This window comes from Carcharodon carcharias, chromosome 10 (assembly GCF_017639515.1).
Source record: "Carcharodon carcharias isolate sCarCar2 chromosome 10, sCarCar2.pri, whole genome shotgun sequence".
Lineage (NCBI taxonomy): Eukaryota > Metazoa > Chordata > Chondrichthyes > Lamniformes > Lamnidae > Carcharodon > Carcharodon carcharias.
Window position 1 is genome coordinate 127,253,746 of NC_054476.1, and position 25,153 is coordinate 127,278,898.

General features: G+C 42.4%; 1 protein-coding gene across 1 annotated transcript in view; it reads left to right on the forward strand.

Moving 5' to 3' along the window:
- hsf5 (heat shock transcription factor family member 5) overlaps nucleotides 1-25,153 on the forward strand; it is a 104,007-nt gene that overhangs the window by 74,097 nt on the left and 4,757 nt on the right. The window contains exon 4 of the mRNA XM_041196686.1: nucleotides 22,821-23,366. Coding sequence (XP_041052620.1) covers nucleotides 22,821-23,366 — 546 coding nt within the window. The remainder of the gene's footprint in view (nucleotides 1-22,820; nucleotides 23,367-25,153) is intronic.

The window sequence follows — 25,153 nt, forward strand, 5'->3', positions numbered from 1 at the left end:
TATAAGGGGCACTGAGGCGAAAAAATTCATGCAGTGTGTCCAGGAAAATTTTTTCAACCATTTGGTAACAAACCCAACGAGAGGAGATGCAATTCTAGACCTAGTCTTGGGGAATGAAGAAGGGCAAGTTATTGAAGTGACAGAGGCGACCATATTGGGGACAGTGATCACAATTCAGTTAGATTTAGCATTACATGGAAAAGGACAGAGATAAGGCAGGAGTAAAAGTTTTGAACTGGGGGAAGGTAAGTTTTGCAGAAATGAGAAGGGATTTGGCTGAGGTGGACTGGACAGCACTGCTGGAGGATAAAACAGTGGAAAACCAGCGGGAAGCACTAAAAAGCAAGATCCTAATTGCACAAAGTAGACATGTCCCTACAAAAATAAGACTGGTACTGCCAAATCTAGACCCTCCTGGTTGTCTAGAGGAATACAGGGAAAGATCAAACAGAAAAAGAAAGCATACGATAGGCACAAAGAACTAAGCACTGCAGATAGCCTAGACAAATATAGGAAGTGCAGGGACGAAGTAAAGAAGAAAATAAGGAAATCAAAGAGAGGGCATGAAAAAAGATTAGCAAGTAAAGTTAAAGATAACCCAAAGATGTTTTACCAATACATTAATGCTAAAAGGTTAGTTAAGGAAAAAGTGGGACCTATCAGAGATGAAGATGGAAATTTGTGTGTAAATGCAGAGGCTGTGGGAAGGGTTTTGAATGAATATTTTGTTTCCATGTTTGCAAAGGAAAGGGAAGATGTAGATATAGTAGTCCAGGAGGAAGACAATAAGATATTGGACGGGATAGTCATAAAGAGAGAGGAAGTACTCGAAAGGTTGAAATCCTTGAAAGTTGATAAGTCACCAGGGCCAGATGGAATGTTTCCGTAGCTGCTGAAGGAAGTCAGGGAGGAGATAGCAGATGCTCTGAGGATGATTTTCCAATCTTCACCTGATACAGGGGAGGTACCGGAGGACTGGAGAAATGCAAATGTAGTTCCATTGTTTAAAAAGGGATCAAAGGAAATGCCAAACAATTATAGGCCAGTTAGTCTTAGCTCCAGGTGGTGAGCAAATTAGTAGAATCAATGCTGAGAGATAGGATTAACTGTCATGTGGAAAGGCATGGACTAGTCAGGGATGGTCAGCATGGATTTGTTAAAGGAAGGTCTTGCCTCACAAATTTGATTGAATTCTTTGAGGAAGTGACAAGAAGGGTTGATGAAGGTAGTGCAGTGGATGTTGTGTACATAGATTTTAGCAAGGCATTTGACAAGGTCCCATGTGGCAGATTGGTCAGGAAAGTAAAAGCCCATGGGATTCAGGGTAATGTGGCAAACTGGATAAAAGGTTGGCTTTGTAACAGGAAACAGGGAAACAAAGGTCGATGGATGCCCTTGCGAATGGAAAGTTGTCTCAAGGGGTGTTACACAGGGCTCGGTGTTGGGACCTTTGCTGTTTGTGTTATCTATTAACAGTTTGGATGTGAACATGGGGGGCATGATTGGGAAATTTGCAGATGACACAAAGATTGGCCTAGTAGTGGATTGTGTAGAGGATAGCCATAATCTCCAAAACGATATAGATGGGTTGGTGGAGTGGGCGGTAAAGTAGCAGATGAATTTTAACATAGAGAAGTGTGAGGTCAACCAGTTACAGGGATTACACAATAAATGGGAATATATTAAGAGGAGTAGATAAAGTAAGAGATCTTGGCGTACAAGTACACAGGTCCCTGAAGGCAGCAGTTCAAGTAGACACTTAAAGAAGGCATATGGAATGCTCTCCTTCATTAGCAGAGGTATAGAATATAAAAGTAAGGATATAATGTTGGAATTGTATAAAACACTGGTGAGGCCACAACTGGAGTATTGTGTGCAGTTCTGGTCACCACATTACAGGAAGGACGTAATAGCTCTGGAGAGACTGCAGAGGAGGTTTACAAGAATGTTGCCAGGGTTAGAAAAGAGTAGCTACAAGGAGAGATTGGATAGGTTGGGGTTATTTTCCTTAGAACAAAGAAGGCTGAGAGGTGACTTGATTGAGGTGTACAAAATTATGAGGGGAATAGATAGAGTGGACAGGATAAAATTGTTTCCCTTGGTGGAGAATTCCAGAACCAGGGGACATAGATTCAAGATAAGTGGCAGGATGTGTAGGGGGGGACATGAGGAAGAACGTTTTTACACAGAGGATAGTGGATGTCTGGAATTCGCTGCCCAAGTTGGTCGTAGAGGCAGAAACTCTTAAATCTTTTAAGAAGTACCTGGATCTGCACCTAAAGTGCTGTATGCTGCAAGGCTATGGGCCAGGTGCAGGAAGGTGGGATTAGAAAAGGCACTTGGGTGTCCTCGGGCTGGCATGGACAAGATAGGCCGAATGATCTCCTTCTGTGCTGTAACCTTTCTGTGGTTCTATGGTTCTAGGTTCTATTTAATGAATCTGTTCAGGCCCTTTTTGCTGCCCAAAGTGGGAAAGTGTCAGGACATTAGATTTAGTACACTGTAGGGAACTGAACAAGCAATATTTTGTCGACAGGAAGTGTTGCAGACATAAGATAATTAATAGTGCTCTTCTATGCTCCTCTGAAGCATTGCAAAAGAAGGGCCAAGACCTGGTAAAGTCTAAGAGGAAAGTGCAGTTGATAATCAAACCAGATGCACAGACAATTAAGGCACCATTTTAAGCAGTTCAATCTGTCATTGTTATTCCCTAAGATCATAAGAACGTAAGGGAACAGGAGTAGTCCATACAGCTTGCCGAGCCTACTCAATTGTTCAATACGATCATGGCTGATGTTCAGCTTAAACTCCACTTTCCCACTTGCTCCCCATATCCCTTGATTCCCTGAGAGAGCAAAAAGCTGTCTATTACAGCCTTAAATACATTCAATGATGGAGCATCCACAAGCTCTGTAGAGAGAATTCCAAAAATTCACAATCCTTTGAGAGAAGAAATTTCTCGAAAGGCAGAATCTTGTGAAGGCGACAGGTGTCCCACCCTTCAGCTGGAGAGTCAGCAAGAACCCCATCTCACCTTTTTATGAGAAGGCCCACTGCATCTTATGTCACTTAGACACTTAACAGTCCTGCCACCAGCCTGTTTTCCCTGGAATGAAGGACCCCAGAGGAAGAAGTCCTGCCTGCCAAGAGCCGCCAGCCAATCAGAGGCCAGCAGCTCTTCTGTACTCAGGAGCTCCACTGGGAAGGCAGTGGTTGCTACTGGTACAACACCCACCTGAGGCATCCAGATCAGCAAGGGCCCAGGCACAAGCAAGTGATGGTGGCAAGAGGGTTGTAGGGGGAGGGAGGGGGGAGGGAGGGTTGACAGCAGGACAGTGGGTAACCCACACAAGCCCCCCCCCCCCATCCTGATTCTGGGTCCCTTGATCAGGCACTGAGTGCCTTTCAACAAGGGACTCCCTCATGGGGAACCTGCAAACAAATGTCAGGATTTGCTTGTCATGCTCCCTGCATGGCAATCCCCATACCTGCTGATGGATTAATACCAGCAGTGCCAGGATGAGACCCTTAAGTGGGTATTAATGGCCCATTTAAGGGCCTGAGTTGGCGGTGATGTGGGAAGGCTGTCCATGAGTCTTCCTGCCAAGGACTTAATCAGGTTGGAGGTGGAAAGGTGGCAGGGTCCCCATCCACCACCTTCCCCATCAATTTAAATGCTCACCTGGCAGCAGGGTGGGCACAAGATTCCACACCTCATGTCTGTCTTAAATGATTGGTCCCTTTATCCTGGCGCTGTGCCCCTGTGACCTAGATTCCAGCAGAGGAAGCAACCTCTCAGAGTCTACGCTGTCAAGCCCTTCGAAATCTTATATGTGTCAATGAGATCACCTCTCATTCTTCAAAACTCTAGAGAACATAGACCCAATTTACTCAGCACCTCATCATTCAAGGGACCAATCAGGCGAACCTTTGCTGCTTCCAATACAGTTATATCCTTACTTAAATATGGAGACCAAACAGCAAACAGTATTTCAGATGTGGTCTTACCAAAGTCCTTTACAAATGTGGCAAAACTTCTTTATTCTTGTACTCCAATCTCTTTGCAATAAAGGCCAACATATCATTTGCCTTCCTAATTGCTTGCTATACCTGCATGCCAACTTTATGTTCCTTTTACGAGTACACCCAAGTCACTCTGAACTTTAATATTTACAAGTTTCCCATCTTTAAAAAATATTCTGCTTTTCTGTTCTTAGTATCAAAATGAATAACCTCACACTCCATCGGTCATCTTGTTGCCCACTCACTTAACCAGCCAACAGCCTAAAGCTTCCGATCAGCATCGGACTCGCTTCGTCTGACGCTGATCAGAATGAAAACTACCTACTTACCTGGATATGTTTAAAAAAGTCAGACTTCTGAGCCATGGTGCAGAAGAACTCCCTCAGCACAGAAATTCATGCAGAGAGCAGCGAAAAGAATCAGTGAAGAAGCCGCACCCCCCTTCCATAGCATTAGCTGCTGCAAGGTAATTTTAAAAGTCCAGTGTAAATGTTGGTGTATGGGTTAGTGGGTAAATGAGTGAATGGTAGGGTGGGTAGGTGGGTGAGGTAAGTGGGTAGGGTGGCAGGTGGATGAGGTGGGTGGGTGGGTAGTCAGATCAATGACTAGGTGGGGGTAGTCAGGTCTGGTTGAGGGGTTGTCGATGGTGAGGGCAAGTCGGGTCAGGGGTGTAGTCAGGGTATCAAGGGGTGAGTTAGGGTGAGTGTGGGAGATTGGGGGGTCAGTTGTGCAGTTACCCAAGAGTTAGACTAGGAGTTTTCTGTCTAACATTTCCTGGGTATCTATCCAGGTAAGTATGTTGGAACTGTCTGAAGTCTCTGACGCTACAGGGTAATTAATAGGTTTTCTCTAGAACACTTTTGAGGAAGAGTCATGTTTGACTCAAAACGTTAACTCTTTCTCTCTCCACAGATGCTTTCTGTTTTTAATCCATATTTCCAGAATCAACAGTGCTTTGTTTTTGTTTTAACCAATACAGCCTTTACAACCCTGTTGCCATTTCCTTGATTGCCATTACCATTTACCTGCTAATACATTTTTAGACAGTGGCATGAAGTATGCGTTGACCTTGTGTGGTGTGATCCTTCCTATCGCACCCTTTGAAGGAGCCTGGGCACTGCTAAAGGCCCAGCGGCCCACAAGAAATGGAAGAGATTCTCTTACCTTGCAACATTCCACATTTAGTAGAAAACACAATGATTTCAAGAAAGTATGCATTAACAAAAAAAAAACCTGTGAACCCCCAAGTGCACTTACATGGTGCTACCACTGCGCTGTCAGCTGTGGTGGAGGCAGGTTGCTGACCTTGGTTCCCCATGCCTTTCAATGAGATTGGTGGTTTCTCTCTGGCTGCCCGATGTCTGGAGGGTCCCACCATTTTGTGGACCCCTTGCTCAAGTGCAGGAATCACGTCTGCCATCTTGAGGCACTGGTATCACTGACAGAGGGGCTGAGGAGCCGCTGTCCATGCCAGGTGTGCCCTGAAAGGAGCCCCAGGTGCATCAGGCAGTCACTCTTCAACTTTCAGGATACACTAGTTTCTCCCTACTCACCTGAGGAGTCCAAGGAGCTGGTGGTGAGTCCATGTGCCTCAGCCTTTCTCGCCCAGTCATTGCTCCACAGAACTCATGCAGGTGGCAATGGCATGTAGGTCTGCATGTATATCTAGCATCTACTGAGTTGTATAGGATATGGCCTTCCAAGAGGGTTGCCACACTCTCCATGGAGGAAGCCAAGTGCGCACATGCCAGAGACACGGTGGCCCTCATGATTTGGATGGACTACTGCACTGTTCACACTTCATTGCACATAGCCTCTGGAAGTTCCATCAGATGTTCCCACATACTACACGACCAGTATCTACTATGTCGATGACGCCAGAGGCATGTAATCAGCCTGAAGCTCAGCATCGCTCTTAAAGCATGAGAGGCCTCGGTCATCACAGCCTCTGTGACATACTCAGGCTTACTGCAGTGTGCTCACCAGGCTGTGATCTCAAATCTACCAGCATGTGGATACTCACATGAGACCTGTGTGAAAGAAAAGCGACTGACTCGGGGTAATGCGTGTCCCACCATATCCTTCACAGCACTCCTGCTGTGGAGCTCCATGTGATCAGTAGTGAACATGTGAACACTATGCCTCATGCTTGCCAGAGGTTCTCTTGCGTCCATCCATTAGGTCACTCATTTCTCAGGGCTCTACTCCTATCTCATCATTAGCTAAGGACTGGCCTGCATGCAGGCCTCCGAGTTCCAGAGCCTCTTCTTCCATTGGCATCAGGATGGTCAAGTAAGGGATGCAATTGCCTACTTTGGGTATTTCTTTTATGTTATATGCTATCTTCTCCTGTAAGCACAAAAATATCTAGTATTAGTCACCTACCAAAGATGTGCAAAGCCTGAGTTGGTGGCCATCTGACTGTCCACAGGAATGCCTCCTACATGTGGTCACTTAGAATAATAGTGGAGTACTCAACTCCAACAGATTGGAGCCATTTATAGAGAGGCTGACATGCCTTTGACAGGCAATGCTGCTGCCAGGCTGTTGCCAGTGACTGGGTGGGCATGCCCTTTCTACCAATCTCACATTCACGCCTAGTCACATATAAGGCAATAAGGTAAGCACTGTGTGATGCATTCACCTTAGGGGAGTACACAAGGTCATTAACCCGCTTGCGGCACTGACCCTATGGCTACTGACCTCCTCTGCGATTGCCGCTCAGGCTTCCTTCACGTCCCCGTCCAGTCTCCCCTTCCTATCCCGGAGACAAGGACCTCCCTCCTTGATAGAGCAACCTGGAGGAGAACCTGCAAGGGGACATCTGTAAACCATGGGGCCACCCTGGATCATTCTTCAGCCATTCCTTGTGTTAATTTGTTCTTCAGGATCTCAGTATATGCTGCCTTTGTTGGCAGATTGAATTGACAGTGTGCTAGCAGCCATTTAAATATGGACAGCTGCTCTGCCTCCCAACAGTTAATTGGCTGGCTGCCACTGAATTGCAGACTTTAGCAGGCCACCCTGCCAAAACAGCAATGGCTTCCATTTCTGATTCCAGCAGCGGGACCTCGCACCTTTCCAGTAAATTTGCCCCCCCCTGCCCCCCCACCGTGTAAAATTCAATGGGAGATCTACCACATTAGTGTATGGGCTAGTGGGTAAATGAGTGAATAGCAGGGTGGGTAGGTGGGTGAGGTAAGAGGGTAGGATGAGGTGGCTGGGTGGGTAGTCAGGTCAAGGTAATAATGTAAAATGCTATGTTATATTTTAAGAATGACACACCATTTCAGCTCAAGATGCATCAAAAACTCCTGTCAGACTTTGCCAATGGGAAATCCCATTTTAAATATCAGATCCATCTGCAGTACCTGTAATGTCTCTAAATGGCACAATGGTTAACATTCACAGTGTTCACTGCTTGTTACTGTACTGGTGGGTGCACGGTCAACCATTGATACTGTTTTTTTGTCATGAGAGTTCACATGTAGTTCCAGGACAACGGCATAGGGTGGCAGCACAGGAATGTCTTAGGCTGTAACCAAGGATCTTGAAATGAGGGCAAAAATGTTTTCTTTAACTCTACAAATTTTGTAAATACATATTGTTGCTCAAAACTTTAATAAGGAAATTAATATTCACTCTTCCTTTAAAGTTAAATCAAAAGTAGCTATCTTACAAACCAAGGTGACGTTCCCTCCACAAAAACAGAATTACCTGGAAAAACTCAGCAGGTCTTGCAGCATCGCCAGAGAAGAAAACATTCCCTTCGATCTATACAAAATGACTGAACCTACTGTATTATCTTGCCCAGCAATAATCCTTATAACATATTCCACTCATTCATATCACTCAAATTTATGTGGTGTTCTCCCAACCAGCATCTGTAATTTTCACCCCACCTCCCAAATAAATGCTAACAGATTGAAGCCATAAATGAAATCATGACTAGAGTAATGGAATGAGGTGTGAAGGGTGAAGGACAAATATCCTGCGAATCTCTGTTCTGTTCTGAAGATACTGCTGAAGCAATCTTCTGTTCAAGGCAATGCAGCTGATGGAATTTTCTTAACCCTGACCCTACATTGAATAGCAAACCAATTTGCTCAGAGGAAAAATCAGGAGAAATAAGAAATGAAAAACTGGCCCTTCTGTAGCAAATAAGAACTCTCTCACACTTTGAAGCCTCCCGCTCATCTCCCTCTCGCCCTTATCCTCCTGTCCCATTCCCCCATCTGTTATACCCCCTCCACCTTGTTTCCTCCTCTCCCCATAGGTTTGGACAGTAAGAAATCAAGTTGGGAGAGAAAAAGCCAGAGGGAAAAATACAGAAAGAAAAATCAGCCTCAAGAAAGACTGGGGAGTTTATAAATAGTGCAGCATCCTATCGCCAAACCTGTCAGAACCCATTCAGCTTTAACAAAAATCTGTTAATTACCCTGAGGTAGACCTGCCAATCCATTAAAACTATGGATTTGGATTCTGAGCACAGAAGATGCAGAAGCATACTTAATTATATTTACATAAGGTTGGTTATAGATTAATTAATGATTAATCATATAAAGTGTTATACTCCTCATTATACCAGACGTCTGCTGTCAGCATTTTCTCATCCATCTTCTCCCCTCTTCAGGATAAGTTTGTCAGTAATTTGCTTCAGTTTGTAGCTGTTCTGTTGCATCTGCTTGGTTTTGTAGTTTTACAAATCTAGCCTCTTTTTCAAAGCAGTAGTACTTTTTATGCCTTTAAAAGTTTAACAATCAGCAGTCTATACAATTTTGTGAAGGGTAAGTGTACTTAGCTAATTGCATCTTAGAACAAGTCCATTAATAATTAATAATACATCTTGTATAATCTGTGAATCATTATTCATACAATTAGGATTTGTTCTCAACAAACCTCACCAAACCCCCTCCCCCCAATATGTATGTACATGAAATTATATCAAGGATATGGCATATCAATTGGTTTGCGTAGTGTGCATTTTTATATGCTACGTGGGCTCCAAACACTCAAAAATGAGGCCTGAGACATCTGCCCACGCCTCGGATGAGAAGTGCACTAGATGTCATTTTGCTAAAAGGGTTTGCATGCATGCACCTAACAACCGCCAGCAACATGCAGAGTAGACATTATTATTTCATTGTGCAATGCTGATTTGATGACAGCATTGTCACGTTTAAACCTCACACTCCAGCCTTAAGCGCGTACAGCTGAACAGGCATTAAACAAAATGAAAGACCCCCCCACTCCCCAAACCAGCACTACTTAAAGTGATCATGAACTATTTATAGATTAGTTGCTGAATCTTTGGTTAAGCCTGTGGGTGCATTTGTAAACATTTTTGGAGCTTTTCTATATTTGACTAAAATCGGATAGTTTATAGACAGTGGTCTGACTGGCATTGTAATACTTTTTTGTTGACACAAAAGCTTGTACTAAACAAGTTGCATCGTGACCTGGTAGCATTTCCTCTGGGAGTTGAGCATGGCTGGGAGAATGAAGAAAGACCACATCAGCAGAAAAAACTGCTAGAAAAGGGAGGAGGAGAAGGGGTCTCAGTAAGGGGCTGTATCTGCCGAGGTCTTTAGGGAGCAATTGTTTTATCTCAAATTTAATAAAGACTGTAGTGGAAGGATCTGGTACTTTAAGGGTTAACATGGGATTGACTATAAAACTACCCACACGGTTATGTAAGAAGGCACATGACCTAAAGCTAAGGGCAGTCCACAGATAGAAAGCAACATGTAAGGACCTGGTATGGGGTCCTCTCCATACCTTTACCCTCTACTGTAAACGTGTGCATAGTTCAGTAATGTTAATAAAGACTTCTTTGTAACTTCAACAAGACTGCTTCATGGTGCCTGAGCAGTACATATCATGGATAGTGATAACAGAACTGATCATGGTGGCAGCAGTGGATAAAAATCGACATTCTCTCTAAAAGACTGAAGAACTCTCAAGAAACAGACAGCAGCAATGATTCTGCCGTGAAGCAACCTCACTCAAAAAGCAAGACGCTGAGAAAATTCACCTGATAAGCTCCAGAGATGCGGGAGCCTATCAGCAGAAAAAAGGCAGAAGTTAAGCTCAAGCAAAAGTCGCCACTGAATCCCTGTGGAAGATCAGCTTCAACAAAGCAGAGCCTGCAGGGTGAGATAAAATCCTTTTGATGTTCCATGCAAGCCAGTCCTGTAAACCTTGTTTTTAAAATCCAGTCAGGCAGAAAGTCCAGTGTGTATTTCATCACTAGCCCGAACTATGACTCGGCACCCTCCCCACATGACGCCCTGAGTCTTGAATGTCACGAAAATAAAATAAAGAAAGAGATCGAACAAGGAAGAATTTTTTTTTTTTAAAAAAGCAAATTGGGTCACTTGTGATTCTTCGGCCTGCTGGCCAGCGAGAGTTCTGACCTGTCCACGGCCCACAGTACGCTTCATAACTAAAATGATCCTCAGCAGCAACCTGACCCACAGCTATTTTAATGCTTCTTCTTTCCCATTGGGCTGCCGCTGCCATCTTGAATTTCGCGGCAAAACTGCGAATCGCGAGAATCCCATCTTTATCAATATCAGCAACGCCATCTTGAAATCCCCTTCGCTCTTAACTACCACCACCAATGGGCCTCACCTAAGGTCCTGACCAATCTCACAGTTGGAGTTATTTGAAGGAAAAGCTTCCTGAAGTATAGCATTGCTGCAGGATTAAATAGAAAGTCGGATGCAGAACAAGTTGCTTTATTCCATTGGGCCGATTATAGACAATATCATCACCATGGACGAATCATCTGCTCAATTTGATGATGTTTTAAAACCTATTGACCTTTTCTTCAACCCGACATCTAACAATATCTTGGAAGGCACCAAGTTTAATAGGAAAATCCAGCAGCCTGGGGAGCCTGTCGATTCCTTTATCAATGATCTTTACCGCATGGCAGAAGGATGCAAATACGGTGATCCAAAATCCAAACTCATCAAAGACAGAATCATGATGAGTGTCACGAACAATTTGGTGTCCAACCTTCTCCAAGCCAAAGATGATCTTGTTCTCAACAAGGGTGTCCAACTAGTTAGGCTGTCCAAGCTTTGAGACCAACATGGGACCGTTCTCAGAGGGAAAGGCAGATCATGGGGCAGAAGCCACATCTCGGTCCACCACATCAAGCCACACAAGTGGAAGGACCCTCTTAGCCAGGGTAACCCATCCCCAAACCACCCGGCCGAGTGACCGTGCCAGTGCTGCGACACGAAGCACACTCAGGAAGGACCAATGTCCTGCGAGTGTTGCCAAATGCTTCCACTGCCACAGACAGGGACACTTCAGTAAACAGTGTCAGTTGCAACTGCAGTAAGCTGTGCCAGTTGCGACCTCAGCACCACACAGACAACCTGAGAGCCATCCATGAAGTTGAGGCTACCAATCCAGAAGACACACACCCTTTCATACTGGGCAACATCAGATAATGCTACTCTTCCTTCTGGAATGCAGACACCTCAGTGAATGGCCATCTAACCAACTTTAAGTTAGTTTCCAGCACCTGAGTGACAGTCCTATCAGATAAAGAACCATGTCTGGGTCTGAATGACAGACAGCCCACTCTGTTGCACAGGGCGAGTTCAATCCCTGGTCATTGGTATGTTTCAGGAGCCATTGAGGTATGGCAACAAACAGATTGCGAAGCTGATGGATGTCATGTGAATCAGCCCTTTTCATTCCTCAGCAGAGATGCCTGTATAGCTCTGCAGGGAGTAAAGACTTGGGAGATTCTACTGGCAGATGTGAAGACAGCCATGGTCCCCACCTTCCCTCAAAAGCCTCCTCCTGAAGGCTCAACCATTACACACCATCCAAATGTTGACATTATTTGTGACTTTTCTTCTCTGCTCGTGGAGCAAGTCTGTTCTCCTTCGTTTCAGGTCCCCGAACCTACCCAAAAGCCAGACTAACCAGCTGCGCAGGAGGTTACAGCAATACCCTCAGTGGAGGTGACGCTGGAGCAGGAATGACCTCCAGGGATGCCTCTGCCTCCATCAGCAACCATGGTGCAGACAGTAGAGACACTGACCAATGTACAGCGCCAACAACTACCAACTAGCGTGCCAAAACTACAGCATCAGCTGGAACCAGGTAGGGCCACACGCAAACACAACTGCTCAAAGGTGAGCCGCCTCCCAACTCTTTTTCCATCCACAGGAATACTCTCCATCAAGAGCAGAGAGCTTCCAAATGCCAGGAAAGGCAGAATAAGAAGAAGAAACACCACTGACAACCTGATGAACACTGCTTTCGTCCACACAGGAAAAAATTATCACAACTGACCACAACAAATCGCTGCCACATCAACCAGATCAACCAGGCATGGTGCAGCATCCATCAATGGACGAAGCGCATGAAGCCATGCCTGCATCCAGATACATCCTTGAAGCCATCGCCAACATCAAGAACCTCTAGAGCCTACTACTTTCCCAACCAGACGGCAAATGAGGCATGGTAGGGGTACAAGACCCCCAGTTCGCCCAAATCTGCAATTTCAAAAACTTGAAGGGAGGAAATGGAATAGTAAGAACATTGTTAATGCATGCTGTTAATGTTGTAATATTAATCACGAAGTAGTTTGGAGTTAGAATAGTTTATAGTTGCAACACTAAAGTTAAGCACACAAGGCTTATCACAATATAAGGCTTAAAGCAAACTATAAGGAAACTAATGTCAGTCTATATCCTGAGAATAAAGATTTGGGAGGTGTAATAGAAGGATCCGGTTGACATGGGACTGAGTGCAGTACCACCCACACGGTGATGAAGGAAGGCATATAACCTAGAGCTAAGGGCAGTCTAGAGATAGGTAGCAACATGTAAGGACCTAGTATGGGATCCTCTCCATACCCTTACCCTTTATTATAAATATGTAAATAGTTCAGTCATGTTAATGTAGACTTCTTTGTAACCTTGCAATAAAACCAGTTAGAATGAGTATGCAAACAGGTTTGCAGTTCTGACTGGTTTCCCACAGGTGCAGACACCATTGACTGCACACATGTGCTGACAGGGGTGTTCCTCAACCTTATGGGCTTCTACTCCAGCAATGTATAGCTGTTGTGCAACCAAAAAAAGAGCTTTATGCAGGTGTTTGCAACATTATAAGCAACTGCCATGATACTTTCTGTTCTGTAGCAATCCATCTTCTGAAGATACTGTGATCTTCAGAATCACAGAAGAGATTCTGTGCAGATCTCGTTGCACCTTGAAGCAAAGTTATCAGCTGGCTGCTCAGAGGCAAGGGATACCCACTTAAAACATTTCTGATGACAACTCTCAGAAACCTAAGGAATGAGTCCAGGAGCAATACAGCGAGCAGCGTGTTTGTGCCAGATGTGTCATCGAACAAGCCATTGGCATACTTATGTGCTTCAGGTGCCTGGACAGATCTGTAGGTTTTCTTCAGTACGCACCAGCCAGGGTCTCCAGAATGATTGTGGTGTGCTCCACTGTGCACAACATTGCATAGCCATAAGATCTGGACTTGCAGGAGGAATAAGGCATTGAACCTCCCCAACCGATTCTTAGGAGGAAGATGAGAAAAAGTAGGAGAAAGAGGAGGTGGAGAAGAAAAGTGACATGGACAATGCATCACCAGTGATGCACATTGAAAGGTTCACTTGGATTCTACCCACGCATCCATATAGCAAACATATGCAAATGTAAGTTTTGCCTCACCACCCCCAGTACCGTTAACAAAAAGCAATCCTGCAAACACAACCAATACTCTCAATCTCATTGCTTGCCATCAAGTCATTTCTTCCCATTAAGTAGCACACAACTGGAAAGGCCACTTGCCAGTCAGCAATCAAGAATGGGTAAAACAGGAACATGTTATAAAAGAATAATATTTATGCGACTCACATATAAAACAGAAACTTAACATCCTAACAATGTGGAACAGAGCTATGCACCAACATTAGGCAGCTACAAATCCTTACTCTTCCTTTTCCTCGTATTTCTGTGGCTTTAGCAGAGGTAGAAGCAGTCTGCTCAAATCGCTGCTCTGACTGGTGACATGCTTTTGACTGATGTCCTCTAGCTTTTGGAGCTCATGAGGGCCTACCAAAGACTGCTGGAATGCCTGCAAGTACATCACACTTTCTCTGCTGTTGCTCCATCGGCCCCCAATGTATGGCATCTATGTCCAACTAAGCAGAACTTGGAGCATCCTACCCCCTCTAATATGAACTTTCCGTCACTGCCTCTCTCTCTCTCACCACCATTTGCCCTTGCTTGCTTGTGATGTGTGAGCCAGCAGATAAAAACCTACTATCTGCTGTACTGATCCTAGTAAAGCATCAGAGCTGGTGCATACTCTAAATGAATCTCATGACAATGCACCTGCAAAGGGACTGACTTCCACTGAGAAGTTGTCACTGGCAACCTGGACCACCTCCTGTGGAATGCATGACAACCCTGTGGAGGATAAAAGACAGGAATGAGTACTGTGGAAGTAAGAATGTTTGAAGTTACCATTATACACTTGATCATATTTCATTTGCTGTTGACATCATGTCAATATGAATGAGTGTTGTATGCCATGTAGCCGTCTGATATTTAATTCTGTCACCGGATAACTAGGAGGCTCCCATCTCTGACAGCTAGGAGTACTGAGATTCCACTGATTTCCAGCACTGGCTCTTCTGTACTTAGTAACCGTGAGATGGCTGGAGGTCACCTCCAGTTCTCTGCTTCTACCTTGTGTTCTATACTCTCTTCTCCTGCAAGGAAGAAAAGAAGAGACCTGAGTCAGGGTAATGATATGTGTAGAATGGGTAAGTGGAAAGCATTTGTTGAGGACGAATATGAGGGATAGGCATGACATTGCATAAAAATGAGGGTGAGTGTCAGCAGGAGATGGATTGATCGGGATTTCTAATTGACCTAGAGAAGGTGGAGGTGAGCTGCCTTTTTGAACTACTATAGTTCATCTGGTGAAGGTGCTATCACAGTGCTGTTAGGTATGGAGGGCCAATATTTTGACCCAGCAATGATGAGGAAATTGGGGGGGCGGTGCAATCTGTTTCCAAGTCTGGATGGTGTGTAATTTAAAGGAGATCTTAGAGGTGGTGGTGTTCCCATGCACCTGCTGCCCTTGTCCTTCCAGGTGGACTGACTTTTCTGTTTTGAGTGCAGTCCACCTTTTATGCATCTCCTCTTTATCTATTTTAATCCTATCCAATATCTCTACTACCTCTTCTTTACTGCTACATTAGCAGCATCCTTTTCTCTTATGTAGGCTGATGCAAAGTATTCATTTAATAATTAGAGATTTCAAAATTCAACTTATTATACTTTATGTTTGAAAGAACAAATTGTACAAAGAAGAACAAGCTGGACCCAAAATTCCTCAGAAGCTGTGCTGGACTTCCATGGTAACAACATCAAGAGTCTGAGGAAACACACCAGAAAACCAGGTCTCTGCTGATTCCAGATTTTCCTGGCCAGCCTTGTGTGGGCTGGAGCCTTTTTAAGGCCAGGTATGTTGTGGAAACTGAGATGGGAGTGGAGTCCCCCTATGCTGAAAGTTACTGCTGAACTATTATATCACTGGGAACTGGAATTTTAAGAGAGATGAGGAACACCAAACTCCAGAAGGACATAAGTGAGTCCCACTGGGAGAAGAGGTAAGTGCAGGCCACCAATTCAGAATGGTCTCCAAAAAAAGGACATTTATTTAATATTTTTAATTCTGTCACTCCTCATATAGGGAGCAAAGGGAAAGCTGTATGGGGCCATTGAGCAAGAGATTGTGGTTCTTGGATTTTTCTGTTCCAGGTGGGGAAGTATTGTATAAATTCCCATCTATATATGTGTCTTTATGATTATGAGTGGGATTTTAACTCACTCAACATTATTCACTTATAGAGTTAAAATCAGGCCCTATGCTCCTGACAACAGATAGCAGTGGAATGTTTATATTTTCCAGCTATTCAACATAATACCAATGATAATTAAGCTATTTTAACTATCAATGCAATACAACTATTAATCAAGTGAGATACTTATAGATTATTTCCTTGAAAGTTAAACTGTTTTTAATAAGAACTCAGTTACAATGAGGAAAGACACTGGATTAACTTTTCTACTTGCTACCCATGTGTAAAACTGGCATTGAGGAGTGGCTACTTGATACTGCTCAATTTTCATTTCCATTTCCCTTTTCAGCCACTGCTTTGCAATGCCAGTTATAAGTCATGGAAGCAGTTGAAAACTAGCTCACTGACTTTCTAACTTAATACACAGTCTGAAATTTACAGACCACAAAAATCTAGAGTGTAACTCATAGTCTTCTTTTCTCACATACTCACAGACATAAATATTAATTTCTATGAATTGTACCATTTGTCCATTAATGGAAAATAATTGTGCCCACCAACAGCTTTTGGAGAAATATAATATCAGATTTTCCTGAATCAGGCTGCTTGCATGTCCATGGATGTAATGATTAGCATAATACCCAGTGGGAGTAATTTACTGAGGTGCACGTAATTACACCACAGCCTTTAAAATGTCAGTTCTACCTGAAAATCTTAGCAGCAGCCTGAGGGAGTAACAGATAAGTGCTAAAATTCTTAGTTTACACAGTTAATTGAGGGGTTGATTAGCTCAGTTGGTTAAATGGCTAGAATGTGATGCAACAGTGTGGATTCAATCCCTGTGCTGGTTGTGGTATATCATGGCAACCTGCCTCCTTGCCTTGCTCCATGCTTGTGGAGTGAAATCTCTCAAGCTATATGTAACCAAATTGTATCTCTCTACTGAAGGGAGTTGCCTATGGTCCTTTGAGGATGATGGCTACTTACTGTTACTATTCAGTTGATTATCACCTAGCTAGATTGACTCTCAAGAATTTTACCATGGGGCAGGTGGCAGAGGCATTCAAGCAAGTGATAAAACTGTGATGCAGAGGCAAAGAGGATGCCACAATTTCATGTAAATCAGTCTGCAAATTCCTCTAGATGAAATTGAGCTCTGAAAACAGACTGCAGGGTGTCCATGACAAAAAATAGTCAAAAATGTCATTCAGTATGCAGAGGAAGGAAGCATTGGTACTGTCAACGCTTTCAGCTTTAGGACTGCAAATCAGTGCCAAAAAATGTTCACTGACTCAGCCAAAGCAGGCAAGGTAACATAAAACACTTTCTCCCAGTTTTTTCTTGGACTCCATGGGCACCAACATATTCTTCACCTTCTACAAGTAACAGTTGTACAATTGACCTTTTGCTTCGATCTCTGAATAAGGAGTGCTGTACCTTGAGATCTTACAGCATGGCTACCAATCTCCCCTGGCAGCAATTACTTGCATGCACAATTATGAAAACCTTTCTCTTGCTTTAATACTTTGATATCACCATAGCTCTTTCTTAGGATCTCTTAATAGGAACATATGAAATAGAAGCAGAATTGGGCCATTTGGCCCCTCGAGCCTGCTCTGCCATTTAATAAGATCATGGCTGATCTGTTTGTGTTTCAAATTCCACATTCCCATCTATATCGTGATAACCTTTGATTCCCTTGCCTGACAAGAATATATCTACCTCTGCCTTAAAAATATACAGTGACTCCACTTCCACAGCCTTTTGAGGAGTAATTGGCTCACACTCCTCAACTTCTGGCCTTCACATAACTTACTCAATTTATTGCAGGAGAAAATGGCAGACAGTACCTATGAAAGGGGCATCTCCAACCTGAAACACCTTATGGCTTGTGACATTCTTCCTAAAGTATGGTATCCAGATTTGGCCACAGTACTCCAGCTGAGGTGTAACTGTTGATTTCTAAAGGTTTAGCATAATTTACTTGCTTTGTACTCTAGGCTTCTATAGACCCCCTATTTTAACAGCCTTATCAATTTGCCCTATCACCTTAAAGAAGATTAATGTATGTGAACCTCCAGTCCCTGCTACCATTTCCATTATTCATGTAATAATGTTACCCAGAAATCATATATTGACATATTTTCCCCTGGTGAGGTCAGAGAGAGCTAAATTATAGGAACATAGGAAAAGAAGTCGGCCTTTTAGTCCATCAAGCCTATACCACCATTCAGTATGATCATGACTGATCTGTTCCTCAATTCTATTTATCTTTTAGCTCCAAATCCATTAATGTCCTTATCTAACAAAGGTCTATCTGGCTTAGTTTTGAATTTTTCAATTGATCTAGTCTCGGCTGCCTTTTTTGGGTGAATGCTTAAGATTCCCACTACTCTTGACAAGGAGTATTTCCTGATATCACTCCAGAATGACCTGGCTCAAATTTTAGCAATATAATCCTTGTTCTGGACTCCCCCACAGAAATAGTTTCTCTCTATTTATCCTATCAAATACTTTAATCATCTTACACATCTCTATTTAATCACCACTTAATCTTCTGCATCCGGAGGAATGCAAACATAGTCGGTGCAACCTAGCCTCATAATTTAATCCTCCTAGCAACAATATTATTCTGGTGAATTAATGCCACGCACCCTTCATGACCTAATTGACCTCACGAGGCACTGTGCCCAGAACTGAATGCAGTACTCAACGTATAGTTTAACCAGAACTTTATATAACTGCAGTTTTACTTTCATTCTTTTGTATTCTAGCCCCCTTGAGATAAAGTTAAACATGGCCATAGGGTAGCATAGTGATTATGTAATGAGACTAGTAGTCCTAAGAATTGGATGGATGATTTGGTGGCATAAATTCAAAACTCACCATGGCAGCTGTGGGATTTAAATTCAGTTAATTCAATCAATCTGAGTTAAAAAGCTAGTGTTAGTACTGGTGACCATGAAACTACTAGATTATCATAAAAACATATATAGTACACTAATGTTCTTTGGGGAAGGAAATCTGCTATCCTTTCCTGGTCTACTCTATATCTGACTTCAAAACCAAGGTGGCAGATTCTGAAATGGTCAGGCAAATCACTGCACAAAGAAGGTGGCTCACCACTGTCTTCTCAAAGATAAATAGGCATGGATACCCACATCCCATGAATTAATATAAAAATGTGGCCTTTTAAATAAGTTTTTTGTACCAGTCTACTAGCTTTTAGTAACAACCCCTAAATCTCTCTGTACTTCCATAGTTCCTAACTTCTTACCATTTAGAAAATATTTTGATTCATTGCTAATAAGTTCAAAGTTACCTCCAATTCCATGTGCTTTCATTTTGAATAATTGTCAGGGGGCTAAGACCTCACTCTATATTTTTATAATATATATATATATATATATAGTCATAGAGGTCAGCAGCACAGAAAAAGGCCCTTCAGCCCATCAAGTCTGCGCCAGTCAAACAAGTACCTAACTATTTTAATCCCATTTTCCAGCACTAGGCCCATAGCCTTGAATGCCATGGCATTGCAAGTGCACATCCAAATACTTCTTAAATGTTATGAGAGTTTCTGTCTCTGCCACCCTTTCAGGCAGCGAGTTCCAGATTATAGAGCATCATATGTGTCATATTATAGAGTATATATGTATCGTCATGGCAAATTTATAAAATTTTTAAAGCTGGACAAAAACTTTAAAATGACTAAAGCCATGGTTGGCTATGATCCAAACAAAAGGAACTTTCTCGCATTCAGAGAAGCTACCACCTTGTTATCTTTGAAGAGACACCAATGACCCGGTGAGCTGCAGAAGACAAACTTCCAAGGAAATTATACAAAGGCCTTTTATGTTTCTTAAGACAGGCCTGGCCAACAGATACTACCAGTCTGAAAGGACAAAGGACCCTGAAACCTCTTTTGAAATTCTTAATGGTTGAAACATTAACAATCTCAAGAATCCAGACTAAGGAATGTACATTCTTTATGAAAGCCAAAGTGGAGAGGTGGGAGGCACATGATTCTTCCCCCCCCCCAACCCCCCCAGGCTGGTGGAACCCATCTTGTGGAGTTGCAAATTTCAGCCTACCATCTTCCATCAACAAAGCAGCAGATCAGAATAAGAGCTCTGTCAAGGTTTAAATGCCTGGCCCCATCTATGCTGTTTCTACTGGAACTTCTGAACCTCTGTACCATTGCCTACAAGACTAATTTGCCTCTGCGTGCCCATCTCATTGTGGAAGTCATCTCTACTGGAAAAGTGGATTATCCAGCATCAGTTTCAGCCTGCTGACGCCTGTGAAACAATACACCATTGGACTTTTGATTCTGTACTCTGGACTCACGTGAAACAATATTTCTTATTTTCTCTGCCTGTTCCTCTTTCTTTTCTTTATCCCTCTTTTACTGTATGAATACAAAGAGTGAGGGGGGGGGGGGTGGGTGGGGAATGTTGCGAACCTTCTTCCTGTACTTTGAGTGTGTGTAAACTAAAATTACCTTCCAAGTTTATCCTATCTTGAGTTTGCTGTGGTGTTATTAATAGAAATTAGGTCACAGCAAAACCGAGGGTTTGGGAAATACACCAATGCTTAAAAGGGGGGAAATCAAAAATCAAAACACCTTTCTGTTTACCAACAAGTGGTGAGAGGAGAAATCAAAGCAGTTTAAATTAAACCTCTCCTGTTTGTAACAAGAATGAATGGTTTGTGACTAATTACAGTATATTTCATGGTGTTGCACAATATCTGTACACAATTCAGTGATTGGAACCCCTTCTTGATGAGTTAGTTGAGGGATTTTCATGTTGGAATAAGAAAGCAATGTAGTGTCATCAATTGTATCCTAGATCTTGGAAAGGCATCGGTGTCATAAAATTGATACACTATCTCGCTGGCTGTGATTCTAATGATGATAAATGCCACAGCGCTCATATAAAGTTTATCACTCAGCTGACAACATGATTCCTGTACTATACCCTGACTGATATTAGAGATTTCCCATAACTGCCATAAGTGAGTTTGTTCGTGAAAGTTGATTATGGTTATCGCCTTCATAGCCACAGAGGGGGAGAGAGAGACAGAGAAAGACAGAGACAAATAGAGAGAAAACTGTGAGCAAATAGATGTGACCACAGGTTCTCATGAAATAGGTGGGAAAGCTGCCCTATTACCTTTTGGTGAATCACACTCTCTTTACACTTAGTGCCTCACTAACGTGTTTGTCTAACACACGTTGCTTTTATGGTCTATGGAGGGTGCTGTCTGGTGGGGTCCATCTGCCTTAAATGCTGCTAGACTGTTCTTTCGCCATCCTGTACTGTTCCTCTTCCTCCTTCAATGACATGCCTACTCCTGAAAAGTCTTACTGTGGGTGAAGTTAGCCATGATAATTCTCCACTAGTTTCACTGTCAAAAGCAGTGAGCAGCAAGTCCACATGTCTAAGCATATTGCTAAAATTATCACTGCAAAAGGTTGTTCCCACTGAAGAAATCATTGTTAAACTTTTCCACATTCTTCAGATGCAGAAAGTGCATGCAGCTGCCTCAGCTGATCCTAGCAATAGTTATAGTTTAACTTTCAGTTTAATTGATCCAAATTCATTATGTGGTAAAAGTGGGAAACTTAGAGCTATGGCATCATTGGGGGAGGTGGTGGTATAGTGATATTGTCACTGGACTAGTACTCCAGAGACTTAGGGTAATGCCATGGGGACCTGGGTTTGAATCCCACCATGGCAGATGGTGAAATCTGAAATTAATTAATAGAAATCTGACTGTGAAACCATTACTAAAAACCCATCGGATTCACTGATGTCCCTTTAGGGAAGGAAATCTGCTATCTTACCTGGTCTGGCCTACATGTAGTTGACTCTTAAATGCCCTCTGAACAAGAGCAATTAGGAACAGGCAATAAATGCTGACTTAGCCAGCAACACACACATGAAGGGAAAAATAAGTAATGATAAGTTTAAGGGAGCTCATTTGACATTCAGATGGCAGATTATAAGAAGAACCAAAAAATGAGAGGAGGCTTGGGGATGGGTTGGTGGCGGAATCAAATTAGGAAGAGAAACCAGTTCAATGCTTTTTGCTGCTGAAACAAACTTACTTGCACTGATTAAATCTGGACACTTTGCCAGAAATGGTGTAGAAATTCTAAATCATTTTGTTCAACATGAAACACACTTCTCATTTTACCTGATTAAAAATTTTGAATGTTGTCCATTTACTCTTCTTCAAATAATTTTTTGAACATTTACTAGAAACTTCTTGAAAATAGAGAAAAATATTCCATCAGTACAGATGGCTGAATGGTGTTGATATACCTAGGGAAATTAAGTACATTGCATATGCTTAGACTCATAATCCAAATTCAGCTCACAGATTCATAGCATTGGACAAAAATATCAAATCTTGTTTTTTGGGAAATGGTATGACCTTGAAGTAAAAACATTAATGAAGGCATTAAAAGACATAAAAATGTCTCAATGATATACTCAATCATGTTATTTTAAATATGTTTACTTTATTTTGTTTAAATCCTTATTTTGACATGGGGATAAAGAAATGAAAAGAAATTTAGGAAACATTTTGGGGGATTTGTAGGGACCAAATGGCCATATTGCTCAATCACAGCTTAACAAATTTACATGGTCAGAACCTATTGTAAATGAGGACATAAAAATTCCTAATGCAAAAATGTTGACATTAAACTTGACAAAAGAGCGATAACAGGAAGTCAAGCTGTGCAGACAGGAAATGTACAGAAGCAATTTTTTAAATAATATACATTATTGAGAGAAATATATACAAAACCTAGTTGGTAGGAAACTTCTTCAATTTTTTAAAATGAAATATGGAAACAATATTTTGGTGCCAAATTTACATTGCATACAGACTTAGAAATTTCAACTTTCTTACTCTTCAGAATGCTGCCATGCAGTCTTCATATCCTGTTGATGTTCTACACAGCAATGCAGCAGCCTGGCACTGCACTGCTACAGATGAATCCAAAAAGTCTGAAGTTAACTTGGAAACTGTCTTTCAGATAGTGGATGAATTAAGGGCATCTCCAAAACTTCAGCTGGTGAAAATGGATGCCGTAGAGAACACAACACAAATGCAACAATCGCAGGGCACCCATCAGGCCCCCAGCACTCCAACATATACTGACAATGCAACAGCCAATGTTCAGTCTATGGAAATTGAGTCTCTTACTTCTACAGTCTCAGAGATTAAATCATTTGTGATAGCAGCAGACCAGCCACTTACCTGCTCACTGCCTTCAGCTGCTAATAGTGTGCATTCAGCTACCGCACAGCCATCTGAGAGTACAACCACTGTAAGCATTGTACCAGAATCAGTACCTTCTGAGCAGTGCCCACCAGAAGGAGAGATGCACAAGCTGTGTCACAATACAACTGTCCATCCTATAGTGTTTGTTGAGGATGGACCAGAATCCAACTCTGAAAGAGTAAGTTATACTATCAACATACATTTCTATCTGGTAGATGAAATAAGACATATACTGTAAAAAATGATGAGCAGATTTAATAATGTTTACCAGCAGTTGATAATCTATTAGTTAACATCCTTATAATGGAACACATAAGGCATCATAAAAAAACTAAATGACCAGTAGTGTTTCATAACTGAATATTAATCTTGGGCTTCTCTTTTGAAAAAATACACATATTCTGCGCATACCAATCTAAAAAATGATTCCCTTAATATTTCGCTAGAAACTGATAATCACCATGCTATTGAAACCTGAAATGATGAGATTAAGTGTATATGCATCTGTTAGAGTGTAATAATAGCAGATAGCCTTGACACCTCACATAGATCAATGAAATTCAAAACTAAGATTTTACATTAACATTAAAACAAAATTATTGTTTGGTTTCCCTCTTTTACTTTCTAATCAAATTTAACCTTTTCTTTATAAACCTGCTTTACAGTTATTGGGGTTATAGTAATTGAGCAGGAAAGAACATCCAGAAGAGTACCTTTGACTCATTTTAGAGAATAACATAATTAGGAAAAAAATTACTATCAGGAATAGTGGATGAACAATTAATGTGTTCGTATGATATTCTCACTGCGCTATTTAAAGAAGGCATTAACCCATTCAAAATAAATTGTTATGGTGGGGTGAGAGTGTCTTCCCTTGACATCAAGGCTGCATTTGACTGACTGTGGCATCAAGGAGCCCTAGAAATATTGAAGTCAGTGGGAAAACCTTCCACTAGTTGGAGTTATGATCAGCACAGAGGAAGGTGGTTGTGGTTGTTGGAGGCCAACTATTTCAGCCCCAGCACATCTCTGGAAGAGTTCTTAAGGATAGTGTCCTAGGCCCAGCCATCTTCAGCTGCTTCATCAATGACCTTCACAGCATCATAAGGTGAGAAGTGGGGATATTCACTGATGATTGCACAATGTTCAGTACTATTTGCAAGTCCACAGATAATAAAGCAGTATGTATGCACATGCAGCAAGACCAGGACAACATTCAAGCTTGGGATGATAAGTGCCAAGTAAAATTCAAGCCATACAAGTGCCAGAGAATAACCATCAACAAGAGAAAACCTAATCATCTCCCTTCGACATTTAACAGTATTACCATTGCTGAATCCCCCACCATCATCATTCTGGGGTGGGTTACCTTTATCCAGAAACTTAACTGAACCAGCCATATAAATATTGTGGCTACAAGAGCACAGTTGACTAATAATTCTGCAGGGACTAGCTCACCTCCTGACTTCCCAAAGCCTGTCCATAATCTACAAGACACAAGTCAGGAGTGTGACGAAATACTTTCCACTTGCTTAGATTTGTGCAACTCCAACAACACTCAAGAAGCTCAACACCATCCAGGACAAAGCAGTCTGCCTGATCAGCACACTATTCACTACCTTAAGCATTCACTCCGGCATAGTGACAGCAGTATGTACCATCTACATTTGCACCATAGTAACTCACCAAGCATACATCAACAGCACCTTCCACACCTGCAACCTGTACCCCTTAGAAGGGCAAGGACAGCAGAAACATGGGAATGCCACCACCTACGAGTTCCCCTCCAAGACACACAGCCTCCTGACTTGGAACTATGTCATCATTCATTCACTTATCACTGGGTCAAAAACTTAGAACTTTCTTCCTAATTGCACTGTGGGTGCTACACCACATGGACTACAGCTGCTCAAAAAGGCGGCTCACCAGCTTCTCAAGGGCAATTCAGGATGGGCAACAAACGCT